The sequence below is a fragment of the Ceratotherium simum genome, chromosome 2 (assembly GCF_057802395.1).
Source record: "Ceratotherium simum simum isolate JZ-2026a chromosome 2, ASM5780239v1, whole genome shotgun sequence".
NCBI classification, from domain to species: domain Eukaryota; kingdom Metazoa; phylum Chordata; class Mammalia; order Perissodactyla; family Rhinocerotidae; genus Ceratotherium; species Ceratotherium simum.
The window spans coordinates 65,945,643-65,963,454 of NC_141901.1; the positions used below are offsets into that span (position 1 = coordinate 65,945,643).

A 17,812-nucleotide genomic window follows, 5' to 3' on the forward strand; every position below is an offset into this window, starting at 1 on the left:
TTGGTATTTATGTCAGTTATTCCTGTAGGTATATAGTAATATCTCATTGTGTTTGTTTTAATTTGTATTTCCCAAATGGCTAATGATGTTGAATATTTATTCATATGCTTATTTGTTATCTGTATATTGTCTTTGGTATAATGTCTGTTCATATCTTTGTCCATTTTTTTATTTTACTGTTTTACTCTTTTAGTCTTTACTGTTTACTATATTATTGCCTTTTTATTGTTTATTTTTGAGAATTTTTTATATATTTCTAGATTTTATTTAAAAAATGTGGCCCATGAAGGGGCCAAAAGATAAATTAGGCCTCATCGAAATCAAAAACACTTGCTCTTTAAAAGACCCTGTTAAAAGGATGAAACAATAAAGTACAGACTGGAAAAAATATTTGCAAAGCACATATTCAACCAAAGACTAGTAGAGAGTCCTAGTCCTAGATCCTGAAGGTTTTCTCTTGTGTTTTTTTTTTTTACCAAAATTTTTATAGTTTTACATTTTACATTTAAGTCTTGGACATATTTTGAGTTAATTTTTGAAAATACCTCTTTTCATACCTCCAGAAATATCTGTGGAAATATCTGTCATTATTTAATTTAGATGCAATAAGGGAAAGATTGGACTGGGGGTGGAGTGAATTAGATTTTCCTAGTACTCAAAGATTACGTATCTTTTCTCAGAGGGAAATCATAGGCTAGAGGGTATAAACCATAACATGGTGGGGGAAAAAAAAGGGTTCCTAGTGTAGACAGTATCTAGATTTCTTTCCATAAGGTAGTAGCCGAGTACAGAAGGGCCTGAGGTGATTAAGACAAAAAGGAGATTTTATATACCACATCTTCTTCATCTATTCATCTATTGATGAACACTTAAGTTATTTCCATATCTTGGCTATTGTAAATAATGCTGCAATGAACATAGGGGTGCATATATCTTTTTGAATTAGTGTTCTTGTATTCTTTGAATAAATACCCAGAAGTGGAATAGCTGTGGTATATACATACAATGGAATATTACTCAGCTGTATAAAAGAATGAAATTTTGCCATTTGTGACAATTCAGATGGACCTTGAGGGTACTACGTTAAGTGAAATATGTCAGACAGAGAAAGACAAATACTGTATGATTTCACTCATACGTGGAATCTAAAAAAAGCCAAAACAAACAAACAAAAAACCCCAAAATAGAAACAAACTCATAGACGCAGAGAACAGATTGGTGGTTAAAAAGAGGAAGGAGATTGGGGGTGAAGGGGGTCAATTGCATGGTGATGGACGGTAACTGGACTTTCGGTGGTGATCATTTTGCAGTGTATACAGATGTTGAATTATAATGTTGTACACCTGTTGTGTGCTATTTAGAGTTTAGACAGATTTTTCTTGTAGGCAATGATTGAGAATCTTAAGGTAGGGGGTATAAAGGAGAAAAATGGGCATTCAGCAAGTTTGTAAAATAGAACTGGTGTCAGAACTACAGTTTTTCTCAGTTGTCCCCTCCTTATCATTGACTGTAGTGCACAAACACACGCAATTAGGGACTTACATTGACTAACTAACACTGAATTGTATGGACAGTGAAATAAAACTCATTCTGTATCAGAGGACTCATTTAGGTATTCTCTCGCAACTAGAAAGCATGATCACTAGGAACTTCCTATAATTGGATCTTACCTGCGATACCATGCACCATTACTGAAATCTATATTTTCTTCAAACTGGAACATCTGATCCTAGAAAATTTTGGAAAGTTTCAACAGAATAAAAACAGGAGACACATTTACTAAGCAGAGGAAATGAACTATCCAGTCAGAAACAGATCATTATTCATTTTCTGGGCCACATTTTCCTTTTTGATGAAATCATTTCAATTCCTTTTGATTTCCTTCAATTATGTTAATGAAATTACACTCTGAATCATGCATAATTTTTCGTATTCCCTTTGAACTGTAATATGAAGGACCCTTATATATCTAGGAAAGAGTTGACCTGTGAAAGACAGAAATGATATGGCCCCTAATGATAGCTTCTTATGTATATACCCAGAATCCACTCACCTGATACCTCATGAGAAAGGTACTAGGATCAGGGGTACTTGAATACAAATCATCTATTTTGATATATTATGTAGTAAAATGGTGATGTAGGCTCTTAGTAACTCCATTTGGGTTGCTTATATTAACTTTGTGGTCAAAGATGACAATACTCATTTGTTAGTCGTTTTAGACCAGCAAGCTATTTCCTATTTTCTTGTAAGTAGTTTTTGCTCTCTGGATAAAATACACAGTGCTAATCCATAGAAATTTAGAAAAGACTTTAGAATATCTTTTGGAAAGGATAACGTATGAATGTTCCCATTTTAGAGATGAAAAAATCAAGACCAGAGAGGCTTAATGTTGTATTTCAACCAAGATAAGATACACATGTTTTTTCACATGTTAACTTCTCTAAAACTAGTATGTTTTCTACCATAAATAGCATCTTACAAGGCTATTGGCCAGGGAACAATCATGTTATAGTTGCTTGGTATGCATGAACTTGGTTGCTGTTGGACAACTGTATGAACTTGGTGGTATTACTGGACAACTGTAACTTCATGTTTCAGTCAATGAACCACTTAAGGATCATTTCTGTAAAGTATAAGTCCTGATTGTGGTCTAAGAACTTGTTTTAATATTTTCTAGTGAGATATGTAGAGTACAAGCAGTACAACTCATAGAACAGGTGTTAACGGCTGTGAAAATAATCCTGGAGTCAATAGTAAAGCATTCTTCTTAAGAAAAGCTGGCACAAAGGGCAATAATATTTGGAACAATATGCACATCAACCACTCTTAGTCAAAAATTGATTCAGAACACTTGGCCTTGACTCTTTCATATTTTCTTTTTTTATACTCTATAACATTGATACATGAAAAATCTATGCCTAAATAAATCTAAAAGATCTCCTTTAATAAGCATAAAATAAAAATTCTAAATGGTCAAGAAACATTATGTGATAGTTTGACAAACTTTTCTTTCTTAGTGCAACACTTTCTTCTAAACAACTATGAATATAATCAGTTTTGATTCATTCTTATTTTGCAGCTCTTTTTCTATAAGCCAAGTTATTATCCATTCATACTCTGAAGTAAAAAACCAAAATGTTCCAATTTTGATGAAGAAATCTAATCTTTATTTCTATGATGTTAGCACAATATACTCACACAATAGCTTTGATCTGTACTTAACAAAATACATTATAGCACTTTACAAACTTTATCAGTTTGGAAAACATTGCATAACATTTTATTAAACACAATACTTTATATATATATATTATATATTTTCATAATTTTATATACTTTAAAAAGATAATTCACTCTCTTTATTCAATGCTTGGTTTTATCAGTAAAGCACAGCCTAACAAAGGAAGAAGTGCTCTCATTAGCAAATAAGATCAATAGAACACTAAGAGATACCACCTGTTAGTCTCATTTATTTTAAATTAAGGTACCAGTGGAATGTAAACAAATTTTTTTTGTAATTTTTTTTTTACAAAAGATGTATTATCAAATATACATGCAGAGGTCTGAGTTCTAGTGACTATCATTGTATTTCCTTAACAATGTGGTACAATTCTTGAAGTCGTTAAAAACTGTAGCCTTTGGCACTTTGAGTAGAAAAAGAATATATCAATATTTATGTAAAGAAAAAAAACTTCAATGACTAGAGAAGTACTTTAAAATCTTTTCTTAAGAAATAGGAAAGATTAGGAAATATCATACTGCACCTGAAATGCTGCAGTTTGTTTTTTTAGTTCAGAGTACTAAAACCTGTCCACCTTTCCCTCTATCAACCGGCAAAAGCCAGTAGGAGTGTCATGATGGTGGTGGGGGTGAGAAGTGAGGAAGGCAACATTTTACTCCCACTCCCCCCTCTCTGAGAAGGAAATTGCCAGAAGGATATAGTTGAATCTGTATTTTATTGCCAGAGTTTTCAATTCCGCTGGTTTCAGCTAAAACCCTAACGCTTTAGGAGGTTGGTGACTCTAGAAAGCTCTGCCCTTTTCCTCTAGAAGCTGATAATGATGTGGTACGATTCATCTCTAAACAATTCCTTCTGTTCTCATTGAAAACTAAACTGAGATCAGATCAACCAGCTTTGTTGTTCCCTTTTATCCCCTTGGCAATCAGCAAGTGTATATTAGAATTCTTAAGATGGTGTAAAAAAGGTTTAACACTAAATTCCAAGAACCAAATATTTCTTCATGCTTAAAATAAATTTTTAAGCTGAAAAACACCTCAAAATGTTTTGTTTTTATCTTCTTCTTATTGATAATCTTGGTTCCCTTTGATTTAGGCTGAAGGCTTCATTCAGGTTAGGTAGCAAAAACTGTTGTTTGCACGTTAAGCACTAAAACTGTGCCTATTTAGATATTTTGAAGAAATACATTCTTAATTTATATTGTGAGATACTTTTACTTAGCAATTTGCACTTTTTTCAGAGTCTTCCTGTTGGTGTCCAATTAACAAAAATATTTTAGGGAAGAAGGTAAAACCCAAGTACTGTGGCTCCAATTTACTGGTTATCAGGATATCAAAAAAGTTTATAATCTGGAACCAAATGGAATTTTTGGATTACCTGTTAAGATAGCAGCCTAAGCCAGCTGGTTGGAGACATCCAAGGGAAGACTTGACCAACATTGCTGGCAATGTAACCCATAAGGTCAAGTTTTGGTTTAGATTTCTTGTTTATAAATTCACAGCAGTATATTTTGCTCAAGAAATGTCAACTGTTATTTTTCCTTTAAAAGTAGAAGAAAACATGAATAATATCAAAAAAATTTAAATCAATAGATGAAGGAGAAGCCATAAAATGCAAAATATGATCACAATTTCAAAAAACTCTCTCAAACAATATATTTTTTAAATTATGCAAAGGTACTCACTAAAAAACAGATTCTTCATTAGCAGGATCTATACTTAAAAAGTAAGCAGCAAAAAAAACTATGCAGAAAAATACTAGTTATTCCCTTTCACTGAAAATACTCCTACACAATTTTTGTTCTTGAAGAAAGCATAATTTTTAAGAAATGCACAAAACCTTTTCATTGTTTGACTGTGACAGAGCCACTACAGAGGAGCTGCGGGGTGTCCTATTCTAACACAAAGCAGCCAGCATCTTAATACAGTAGCATTTCTTTGACAAGGAATTGCACACCACTATTTCACAGCTAAATAGAATTTGAGAGTTTACATGGTATATGTACTATAATAATCAGCACCACCCGTATTGAGCTTTGGGTGCAGATTCTGCAAAATGAATATATAATACTGCATGGCCTCTGCTGTAGGGAAAACGCGTGTTCTGGATTCCCACAGCTAATTATAAAGAAAAATCCCTAAGGTTGGCACATTCAGGAAGTAAAATAGTATACACTGAAGGAAACCACTTTCTTTTGATACTGCCCTCTGCAAACCTTTTGAGTTTGAAGATAGGTCTTAAGAGTCTCCGGATTATCACATTAGTTAGGTTCTTGCATTGTGCTTTTCCCTCCCCTTGATGTGAAATCTACAAGCTTGAGTGTAGTAGTTCTCAAGAGTCATTGAGTTCCGGGCTGATGGTGGATAATCTAGTTTGATGAGAAGACTTCCCAATCGCTGGAACAGAGCACAGGTAGAATCAGTACATGGTCTTTTGGGGGTCGCCCAAATGATTGAATGGCCATCATTCAATCTTTATAAGCCCGTGTGGGGGAGGTTCCTTTGTAGAAGATATTTCTAGTGTTTTCCGGGCTGTTGCTTCTTTCAGGGATTAAGATGATGTTGCCCTTTCTCCGCAGGGTGGAATCACGAGAAGAAGAAACGGACAGCGTCTCTGAACCAATTTCACTGCCCTCTACTGGGGTGACGCGGATGGTGGTGATTCCATGATGGTGATGCTCATTATTATCAATGTTGCTTCTCTTGCGATCTCCAGAGCCAAAACTGTCTTTCAGGGACTCACAGCTTTCTGAGTCCCTATTGAGATCGTTGAGCTCATAAGTTTGGCGAAGGCTGCCTTTTTCAGGGGCTTTCCATTTCCAGGAGCCACTGCCTTCGCCTTCGGTGGACGGGATCTGTATGATGGGCCTGTTGTTCTCCGGGTGAGCCTCAACCCTCACGATCCCACTGGGTTCGTGGTCTGTCAAGGTTTTATAGCGGATGGAGCCAGTGCAGGAGACCGTGCTGCCTTCGGTGTTCTTGGGGCTGCTTTGGAGAACGCCCTGCTGCTTGGACATGGCTATTACTTGCATGATTCGGGGCTGGCTGTTGCTTCTATTACAGGCCACGGTCTTCTCCGCTGCTTTCAACCACTTGGCGCGAGCAGAGCTGCTTTTGGGGGAGGTGCTTATGTTTTCCTGCGTCTCCTCAGGGATATGCACTAACTGTGAGGACCCAGGGCGGGACTGAATGGACACTCTCGGTCCCCCAGCCATGCTATTGTTACACCCGGGGACAGCGCCAGGCTGGATCTTGAGGTACTGATTGCCAGGACCATGGTGGTCTCCATTCACCCCCACCCTCGATGGCTCTGAGCTTGACCTCATTTCTATGGATCTGGGTGGTGACTGTCCAGGCTCAGTCTCTATAACTTGCAGGGACAACTTCCGACTTTCATTCTTATTCTTCCACTGGGTGAGGAGCTGCTTTGATCGAGCGGAATCCATAGAGGCATGGATGGTGGCGTTTCTTCTGACAGGGTCTTCTACGGATGGGGTGTTGGCTCTAGGCAGAGTGTTGCTGAAGGTAACCATGTTCTCCTTCCCCATGGGGCTCCGTGGAGTGATGATTTCTACATCAGCATTTGCCCTTTTGAGGTTTGTCAGCGAGCTAGCATCTCTGTGGTTTCGGTTGAGAATGCCTTCTGTGTGAGCAATTCCATCACTGCTGCTACCATTTTTAGCAGCTAAAACACGACTGGGGTCTTGATTGAGGTCTGTCAGAGACCTGAGGGCTTCTCTGTGCTGAAACATACTCTCTTCGCTAGGCAGAAAATTCCCCACAGCATACAGGCCCTAATGTTGAAGAGAAACCATAAATATCATGCATTAGAGAACCCACCAAAGCACATAAATAAGGTATGTGCTCTCTATACACCATTGACAAAAAATAACAAAAACTAAAACTACAATTACTCAGAAAATAGTTTGTAAGTTATATCATAAATCACCAAACTAATTGTTCAGAAGTGTGGAGCCCATTGTTTTTTTTTTTTTGCTTGCGGAAGATTAGCCCTGAGCCAACCAACATCTGTGCTAATCTTCCTCTACTTTGTATGTGGCATGCCTCCACAGTATGGCTGATGAGTGGAGTAAGTCTGCCCCCGGCGTCCAAATCCTGAACCCCGGCACCACGGAAGCTGAGCCCACAGAACTTGAACCACTCGAGGGCCCCGGGGCCAGTCGCCCATTGTTTTTTATTAGTTGTATTTTCTCTCCTTTCTCCATCCCATGGAATGTTTTTGTGAAGCTTATCCTCTGTATGTTTGGAGATGAAAAGTCAGACAACGAGAGAAATAAGGACATTCTTCTGCTTTTCAAAGCAATTCATGTTTCTGGATTTAGGAACGTCTTGTTGAGTGACACCTCAAATGACTTAACTGATTTATTTTACCTTCCATTTTCAATCATACCTCATGATGGGAAGCAGAAGAGGTGTGGAAAATATAGAACAAAGAATCATTCATAAAACATGATATCAGGTTTTGCAGTGAGATCTGAGACCCATATTGCTACAACTCACATGGAGTACAGCCCTGTGTGTTCAGCATTGTACAGAGAGTTCTGGGAAGAGAGGACAGAAACTGTCACTAGATTGGGGCACCCACGTTCTTTCCTAATTTAAACTTGGCATTAAATTGGGAAGTAATATTTAATCAATTCAGTGCTAGTACACTAAATTTGAGCCAATTTTTATTTAATCTTGTCTTCCTACTCAAGCTATCAATTTTTTTGTTTGTTTTAGATTTGGGGGATAAAAATCTGGAAAAGGCTGAAATTCAGATTCAGAATTTTTACCCTTTTTACACATAAAAGGTCTAATCCCTGCTGAATTTTCTGTTTTTGAGATGCTTAGTTTAGAGAAAAGAGCAAGCAGCACATACCTATTTGTGTGCTAATTTCAAGAGATGGTAGCCACTCTCTACTTTTTCAAATCAAACCAAAGGAATCCCATAGATTTAACATTTTATAGAGTGCTTACCAATGAACAACAGCATTGGCTTAGAACCGATAAATTTCCAATTTCAGGGCATAGAGTGCAACAGGAATGGAATAAAGTCAACCTTTGCCTCTCCAAGTACTTTATTTAAGTATTTAAGTTCAAATTTTCTTCTAAATAATATCTAACTATGCTCTCACTGCCAGAGTTCCCAGGATGAGAACTCCCTACCTACTGTTCTGTTAATCATTGTATTTAAAGTTGTAGGTTTAGGAACACCCTCCACTAGACTGTAAGTAACCTCTGCCTATACTGTCCGACATTCAATGCCCAGCACTGCGCTTAATAAATGTAGTTGTTTAATCCTTGTTATGATATGAAGGAGATAGTTATTATCCTCATTTTATAGGTGAAGAAACAGGCTTGTGAGAGGCTACATAACTTGGCCAAGTGGCAAAAGACTTGAGGTTCAAGCCCAAATCCTTCAGACTATGGAGCCCATGCCAATTCCAGGACACCATGAAATCACACATGTGCAAAGGCAATGCATGAACTGGAGAGCGACGGTTCCCGGTCTTCTTTATCTACTCTGCAACACACATTGCCAATCAGCACTCCTGTGGGCAACCCAGGCTTATGCACAATTCCTGGCACACTAACTTTAATTTGATTACTTTTTCCTCCACTGAAGACAGCATGTGGGTAAGAATGAGATTTGAACTGACAATCCTGACTATGCTAGTTTATAAAAACAAAAAATAAATCACTGCTCACTTCCGTACCTTTACGATTTTTTGTAATCATTTTCTTGTAACACCTGTCACAAGTGTTTGAAGCCCACATGATTGAGAACTGCTGCTAACGACAACTCCTTTTCATCTCTCTGTCAGCTTCTCTCAGTTTCCTTCATTATTGCCTCTTCCTCTGCATGCCATTTGCATACTGGTGTTCCCTGGCTCCTTTATATTCTTATGACCTGGCAATTGTCTATACTCTCATTACGATAATGATATTCCACCAATAATGTCCATGATTCCCAAATCTATTTCTCCATCATTGCTCCTTTGAGCTCCAGACCCAACTATTCAGCTGCATAGTGATCCTTAAATTGAGCTCATCAACCCACTTTCCCTCCACCAATCTGCTTCCTCTGTCATTTACCTCATCTGCTAATGTTGTCACCATCTGCCCAATCTTCCAAGCTAGAAACACGGCCATTATCTCTCATTCCTCCTGTCCCCTCACCCTCCACTTAATACTTACTCTCTCACATGCCGGTCTTTTTGCATGGGCAGTTTCTTCTCCTTGTATGCTCTTTCTCCTTTCCTTACCCTAAGAAAGTCTCATTTTTAAAAAACCACACCACTTCTATGAAGGCTTCTCTAACTTCCTTAGGAGGTGTGCTATTCCCAAAGCAGTTTGTTCTCACCCTCTTATATCATTTAACGTATTGTAACCATTTATACTATTATTAGTCTTTATACCGTAAACTCCTCAAGGATATGTCTTATTTCTCATTGCTCTGATGCTCAGTATAGTATCTGGCACAGATCAGATATTGAATAAATGTAAAATGGATGAGTGAAATGGACAATCTCAGTTTCCTTATGCCGAGGATATTTCCCTTGGAGGAAGGTCAGGCTGGAAAATAGAGCAGTGCTAAAGAACTCAGTATTAGTTGGATCATAGTTATAGCCAGGTGTCCCCTTTGTGTTGTTGGGTGAGTTATATAATCTTCTACTAAATCTTCACTTTCACTAACTGCATTTCACTAATACTATTCACTTTCCTCATCTGTAAAATTATACTGATAATAATAGTCCCTGACTCTTTTTCTAGGGGGGTAGCGTAAGGATAAAATGCAATAATCCTTCTAAAATCACAGTTTCTGGCCCATGATAAGAGTTTACTATGTTATTTTACTGAAAGTGGGATATGTATCTTGCCTTAGAATGGAGACGCAGCCAGAGATTTTCTCATGAATATAAAACCTATTTCAAGTAAATTATTACGGTGCAAAATATTCTATGCATATTTTCCATTTTAAAATGTGTTTTATCAAATAATAATAATAAATTATTTACCAAGTACAAAGCAATTCCTCCTCCTATTAAAAAGCCACAATAGACATCAACAGGGTGGTTCTTATACTGAGTTATACGTGTTAGTCCACAGATGATTCCACAGATGATAAATGTGAAGACCAAGAGAGGTTTCAGAAGCTTAGAGGAATCCGTTAATGTGGAATTGAAGTACATCTTAAACATGAAAGAAATAGGGTAAGTATGTTAGAAATGTCATTTTATTTTTAAATTATAATCAAATAAAAAGTTAAACTCAAAAGTCTAACTGATGATACACTCAACATCAATTTTACTGTTCCATGCCCCCTGCTATGGCTATGTTCTACACCTGCAAAGAAAGGAAATACATGACAAAATTTGTCAAATAAATAACAGATCTCTCATGTAATTACACGAAAGTTTGAAAAAAAAATTGAAGTGGTAGAATTAGCCAGATAGTCGTTTAGTCTCCACGTTACTTGTCACATAATTTCAGTCCACTTTTCTCACCTAAGACCTCATGGGCTGTTGTATTAATCAGATAAAATGACAATTCACTGTATAGCATTTATCAAATTTACATTGACTTAGAAGTCACTGTTGTTATATAAATACTGCAAATAAATTGTATGTGTGTACTTAATGCAATTCTTTTAGTTTTAGAATTTATAACATTCACATAATTCACAATATCCTCCCATGAAGTAAAATATTACATTAAAGGGATACCAGGCTAAATAAATATTCTTATAAGTGTGTAGAAAAATTATTTTACTATAATATTGTTTATAGTAGCATCCAATTTCTGCTTTCGATGCCATTGTATTCAAGGACTGCTCTGTGAAAGTTTTCTGTTCTGTTACTACATGGCTATATAATCTAATCAGTCACTTGGAGACAACACTCATCTTCTTGATTTTCTGTAGGACACAGCTTGATGAAAAAGACCCAGTTACTTACCGAAACATATACAGCTGCAAAGGCGGCGAGGGTCGCATGTTGAGAAGGGAATGACTTTCTGACAAAGGAAGACAGTCAAATTATGCCTTCTAGTTCAGATACACTGCTAACAATCATCTCAAGAACACTGTGTGGTTAAAATGTTCAACTTAAAAGCCACAAGGCAATAGGCAATAATTTTAATTTCTGTTTAGTTTTCCGGAGAAAAATCTGATAAAATAAACACTGCTAATCACCGTTAGTATTAAAGGATAGTAGTGATGCACTTTCCAATGTAAAGTGCTAGCTTTGTAAGAGATCACTTCATTACACCATTGGAACGATGGTTGAAAGTAGAAATGGATTGGAAAGCATTATAATTATTCTTCAGTATTAGAATTATGTCAGTTTAAAGTAAAAGTTCATAAAACCTAAGATTTTAAAGTGATTAAGTTTTTTCTATGATCCTAAACACATGGTTTCATTTATATAAAAATTTAAAAGACAAAATTATTTTCTCACAGCAGTGGGTCTAAAAGTGTTTTTTACACTCTAGAAAGCACAAGAAACTCTAATTTTAACAAAATGTTTCTCTGTATTTTCCCCTTTAAAATAATTATCTCAAGAATCACAGAGCATCTTATTTAGTTAAACAATTTAAGGAGAAAAGGGGGAAAGGTGGAACACAAGACAGCAGGAGAGACACTGAAAAGGATGACAAAAGAAGAAGAATAGAGATTTCTTTTAATGCATAAAAAAATTGGAAAAAATAAAATTTAGTTAGAATAACGTCCTCCTAATTGTTTTGTATCCAATAAAAAGGGCTGCCATTCAACACAGACAAGATAATGTACAGGATTCAGAAAGAATAGAGGACATAGGTCTTCAATGTAGGTTCAAAATTATTGAGTGGACCGTGAGCACTTGAATATGTGTAATTACATAATATCAGGCTCTGATTCTTCAAATGTGCCTATTAACTTATTTTTGACTCATATCAATCTTTAGGAACTCTTTGAATGACAAATAGAATTCTTATAACAATTATTTATTGCCCTTTATCCTTCTGTAATTTACTTTTTTGAGCTTCTAAAATATTATCTCTTACCATGTGAGTTTATTTTTTACTTTGTTGATTGAAAAAAATTTAATGCGTTGGTAATTCCTCGAGTTTTTCTGTCCCTTATTTTCTAAAATCCAAGGTTAGAAGCTATACAGTTCTGGGTTTATTCAAAGAAGTCATATTCAATCCCAGGTGTTATCCCTTCTAAAACTCTACTAAAAGGAAAACTCATATGATTTTTTTGATAAAACATATAGTGGAGATGTAAATATTGTAGATATTTAGTCTTTTGGTTAAGTCAATATATACAGATATTGACTGTAAGCCATGACTGACCATAAATATCCTAAAGTAAACCAATTGTGGTAATCTGAAACCATAATGAGAATAAGGTAGATCACAAAACATGAATGGAGTTTGGTGATATGAAGATGAGTGACAAGAATGTGAAGGTGAAATTTGGAGATAGAGAGAAGGGTTTGGAAACCAATGGGTTTCTATGGTATAATCACTAAAGAGATTACTGAATTGAAAAGAAAAATAAAACCAAAATCATTGTGACTTAAAAATGTACGCTTAAGATGATACCCCAAGCTATTAATGAACAATGACAACACCGACATGGCATGTTTTTAAATCTCATTTTCTAACCTGCCACTGTTGATAACTGTAAGGTCAGATCCTGAGCAAATATCTTCTACAATGTAGGAATTTTCTTTGCAAGACACATTCAGAGAGGTGTAGTTTGGCTTGCACACAGTCAGAAAGTACGGTGCCTGATATCCTGTGGACAGCTGTATGATATCTGTAATGAGAGCTGTAGAGCATAGTCCAAAAACATGAACACCTATAAGTAAAGGAAAGAAATTGTTACCAAGTTAGTGCTTAATGCTGATGTTGTGTCATCATCAACCTTGTTTATTTCACATTAACATGGCAATCTTTAAATATGCTGTGATCATTTTCTCTGAGTCTATTTTGAGAATATAGCATAGAAAAGTCCTAAACTTCTAAACAGATTCTTAAGGCAAAAATAAGGTCAATGACTATCTCCAAAGTAGTAATTTGAGGTATTTTTATCAGTTTGGTTAAATTGGGCCAATTCTTAATATTATTAACTATAGATCACTTGGCAGACATGTGGAACATGTTAAGGTGACCAACTGTGTGATTTGAGAAGGATTAAATATGAGGAATAAAGCAAAATTCAAAATGATTTTAAATTGCTTAGAATGTTTGAGCTGCCAGGGCTCTCTCTTCCCAATGGTTCCTAACTCCAGCATAGTCGCCAAACACTATAGAATCAGTTCGAACTCCCTACAAGCTGTAGTCATACCAGGAATGCTAATTAAAACAGAGAAGAGGGCAAGTGGACCCCATCGTGGAAACAACAATCACATCCAAAGTACAAGGCTGTGGGAGCCTTCCTGCATGTTTGGAATTCAGAGATAATGTTCTTATATCTTCATTTCAAAAATCTATCTCTCTTTTGTCTCCTGGGGCCAGTCTTAAACCATAAACTCACAAACCCTGATGCATGCTCACTCCATTTCTGCTTCAAGTCCCTTGCCTGGCCTTATCCTTGGGAGTCTAGCTCTCTGCTCAGATACACATGATCTGGAACTCACCTGCTTCCTCTATGTTGTCTTGACACCCTTGATTCACTCTCACTTCACAGCCTGAATTCTGATTCATGATTTGCTCATAGAAATCATTGTGAGAGGCACTTGGATAATTTTTCAGTGGACTCCTTCAAACCAAGGTTGCTGGCCTGCATGTTCCCGTATTTTGCCTTTTCCTTATCTGCTCATCGTTGTCTAACCATCACTCTCCCAACTCCTTCTCCACCCACTCACCTGCCATTCATGACACAGGAGCTTTATTTCTACATTCTAATTCCTAGCAACATGCAAGGTCTTGGAGAGGACTATGGATAAGTGGGGAAACCCACCCATTTTTACCTTTGGAGAATTCTCTAGAATCTCCAGACCTACGGAGGATGGAGTTGCTGACTCTGGGACACTGTTTGCTAGGGTAGGAGGGACTATTCTCCCAGCATAAGGTATTTCAGAGAGGTATGTGCCCCCTTGTCCACAGCATTTTGTTGCACTAGGAAAACTTTTCTCTGAGATCAGCTGTATGTCCTGACCTTTTACTACCTTGCCTCAGAGCATGACCTTGCCAGGGAGCCTGTTCTTATCTTACCATCTCCATGTGCCTTGCTTAGTAGAGCAGAGTCTAGGGCATGATTTAGACCAGACTTTTCCTCTAGTGGGAAGATGGTTGTATTTAATTATCTACTTGGTATTAAATGAAACTACTTATTCCTTTGAGCTGAGAGGTTACAAGTAAAAATAACTTTTTACTGACTTATTTGGAATGAATGTAAAACATGGTGTGATGTACCGTGACTTGACTTCTCAACTCAGTTAAAAAAAAAGGCCTGTGACTTGAATGATACTAAGATGGTCCCATGCTAATTAGAAGAGATGAAGGTTTAGATACCGGTTTGATTCAGATGCTGGTTAGCCAGGTCCATGGATTTTCTATACATTTCATGAAAAATGGGAGGTCAAGTTAGAGGATATAACCAAGGAAAAGTAGCCATGATGTAGTACTCTACAGTGACATTTCCATGTGCAGTAACTTCTGGCTGAAAACACTCCAGGAGAATTGAAATGGAATCATTGATGTGCTAAACTAATTTCTGAAGAGTTATCGATTCATACTGGCCTGCTGACATTTATTCTCCACTTTAAAAGACGAACACAGATTCAGTGAAACCATTTTAAAGTAAATTATGCTTCAACCACAGCTAAGACAAAAATATACTGAAATGCATGACATGTTAGCTCTGAAAACAAGGACTATAACTGTAAATAACACATTTCAGATACAAAGCCCAAATCTTAGTGTTTTAGCAGTTTTTTGTATAATGTAAAACTCATCCTGTACCTAAAATTATACAACTAAATTATAGCTTTAAAGACTTAATATCTGTAATTAAATACAACATTTCTATTTGAAAAAAACATTTCCTTTCTTTGTGATTCCCCACACCCACCAACGAATCTGACGGCTCTTCTAAGGAAAGAGTTGAAGTTGCAGCCTCCAGCATTAATGTTGGGCTCCAGTCCAACCCCATTTCTTCTTTTGGACAGACAACAGTAGAGAATTCCTTCCCCTACCATAATCTGCAAAGATAAGAGCATGTTTAGAATGGACTCAGTGGGTACAAAGGAATTATAAATTATATCTTAACACATAAGCAATTCAGCAAGGTAAAGTTGTATTTTTCTCAAAAGCTTTAGAGATGTGAGCAATTTCTCTTGAGTATTTGAGGGAGCACTGCAAAGTAAGCAATCAGGGCACTATAAGGAACATTGGTTGGATCTTCTGTGCTCCTACGTACTGGTTAAGGGTGTGAGAGCATCCTGGCATCTTAATGTGGTTGCAGCAAACCAGACTTTGGCCCTTTGCCTGACAACACCCAGTGATGCCTAATTGATTAATCGCATGGTGACTGATTCTGCCCTAACTTTTAGAGTCTTGGCATTTCACCACTAAAACCACGAAGAAAAGATGCCTGAGGGGAGGACAAAATAAGTACCAGAGTTAGGATTAGGAATATTTTATTAGCAGATTATTTCAATAAACCAGTTTGGGATTGAGCAGAAGGATCAATCCATGGAAAGCATGCATGAAGGTGGAAAGGTGCTGTCCAAAGCAGAGCTGTCCAATAAAAATGTCTATGATGGAAATATTTTCTGCACTGTCCAATACGGTTGCCACTACCCACAAGTGGCTATTGAGCTCTTGAAATTTACCTACTGCGGTTGAGGAGCTGAATTTTTGTTTTCATTTCATTGTATTTAATTAATTATTTAAAATTTAAATCACTCTAGATTTTAGATGAAATAGCCACATATGGCTAGTAACTATCTGACTGGAGAACACAGATTACAAGAGAATCTAGGTGAGCAGTAACTTCTGGTTGAAAACACTCTGGGACAATTGAAATGGAATCATTGATGTGGCTAAAATAATTTCTGAAGAGTTATCCATTCATATTAGGTAGTATTTCCTAGGTATAGATATTTAGAAACTGTGTTTACACTGGACGGGGAACCATACTGTAGTATCAGAAGGACCACCTTAAGATAAGGAACAGTGCACTTGCTGTAGGATCCTAGGACATAGGACGTGGGTAAAGGAACTTGGTATATTTAGGCATCATTTCCTTCAGGAACTTGTCTTTGAAATCCCTTACTGCACCCTAAATTAAATTATGTGCACTTCTATGTGGTTTCCTTAGCACCTTTTCCTTCCCGCTAGCATAGCTTGATTAAAGTGCACTTTAACTATTCATTTGATTATCTCTCACTAGACTAGAACCCTCTGAGCGATGACTCATTTCTTTTTTACCTTTTATCCTCATATCTAGCACAGTGCCTGGCCCTGTGGAGTTGGTGTTTGTTACCTTCACTGTGGGATTCTCGTTGGCTAATCACCCTGGGTGTTCAGGCTGTTATTTATTCTGTATAAGAGAAGCAAGATTTGAAATTATCAGTTTTACTTATGTGAAAAAATTTAAATATTTGGGATTACCGTACCTAAGAGGTTATTGAGAAATTGGAATTGATTTGTATAAACATGTGGAGCTGAGAAAAGTAGACATATGTCCCTTAGATACAAGCGATCATGTTACTTTAAAGACTATAACAATGATTAGAGGCTGAAACAGATTTCCCAGGGGAACTTCCCAGTTCTCAATACTAGCTTAACATTTATTTTATGAAGTATTTAATGTTACAGGTTTCTTTGAAACTGATGACAGTAAGCCTACGGCCTTCTGCTTCGAATATTCGATCTGCTACATTTAGTTCTGTAGGTAATATGGTGTGTGCACAATTATAAAGAATCTTAATTTGCATAAAAATGATTTTCTTAATGAAACTCTACCAGTAAGCATTCTTGTGTGAAAATCACGTGGCATACACGGTAAACTCTTTTAAGATCAACTGTATAGAAAAAAAGGAATTTTTTTCAAATCCTTGAACAGTGAGTTAATTATTTATATTTCTTGAAAAATATCCTACATCCTCACTTTAAGTTAGACATGGGAACAATAGGTTCTATATTCTTCGTAGATAGAAGTGACATGATACACCATGCACATGGCATAATATAATGGCTATCTCAAAATCATCATTTCAAGAAAATTAACCATTCATTTCTGAAATGCATTGTTGTATGGCTAAAAGAGATGGATTTCATCTTCACTTCTTCAATAGTAACCCTATGAATAATTTTGTTTCTTTCTTTTCAATTATATATGCAAAGATTCACATCTTGTCCGTGAATGCTAAATTATACAGGAATTTATTTGTACAGTGCCATTAGAGAAATGTGTCATCACACAACACAACAGTCATTATCTCCAATGACCTTGAGATTTCAGGAGTTTTATTTTAGTTGTTTAATATGCTGAAAGCTCATATGTCAAGAGAGTGCTTTCACGCTATTTGGCTTGATTATTTAATATGAATAGAGGCTTCTTGTCAGTATC

The 17,812-nt window shown here is 36.6% G+C and overlaps 1 protein-coding gene across 1 annotated transcript in view; it reads right to left on the minus strand.

The window, feature by feature from the left end:
- Positions 1 to 3,191: 3,191 nt before the first annotated feature.
- The window catches only part of PLPPR4 (phospholipid phosphatase related 4), a 44,126-nt gene continuing 29,505 nt past the window's right edge, over positions 3,192 to 17,812 (minus strand). Inside the window, exons 3-7 of the mRNA XM_004420792.2 lie at positions 15,308 to 15,437; positions 12,895 to 13,090; positions 11,202 to 11,259; positions 10,263 to 10,436; positions 3,192 to 7,034 (exon numbers count right to left, since the gene is read on the minus strand). Of these exons, the coding sequence (XP_004420849.1) occupies positions 5,709 to 7,034; positions 10,263 to 10,436; positions 11,202 to 11,259; positions 12,895 to 13,090; positions 15,308 to 15,437 (1,884 nt within the window). The 3' untranslated portion in view covers positions 3,192 to 5,708. The remainder of the gene's footprint in view (positions 7,035 to 10,262; positions 10,437 to 11,201; positions 11,260 to 12,894; positions 13,091 to 15,307; positions 15,438 to 17,812) is intronic.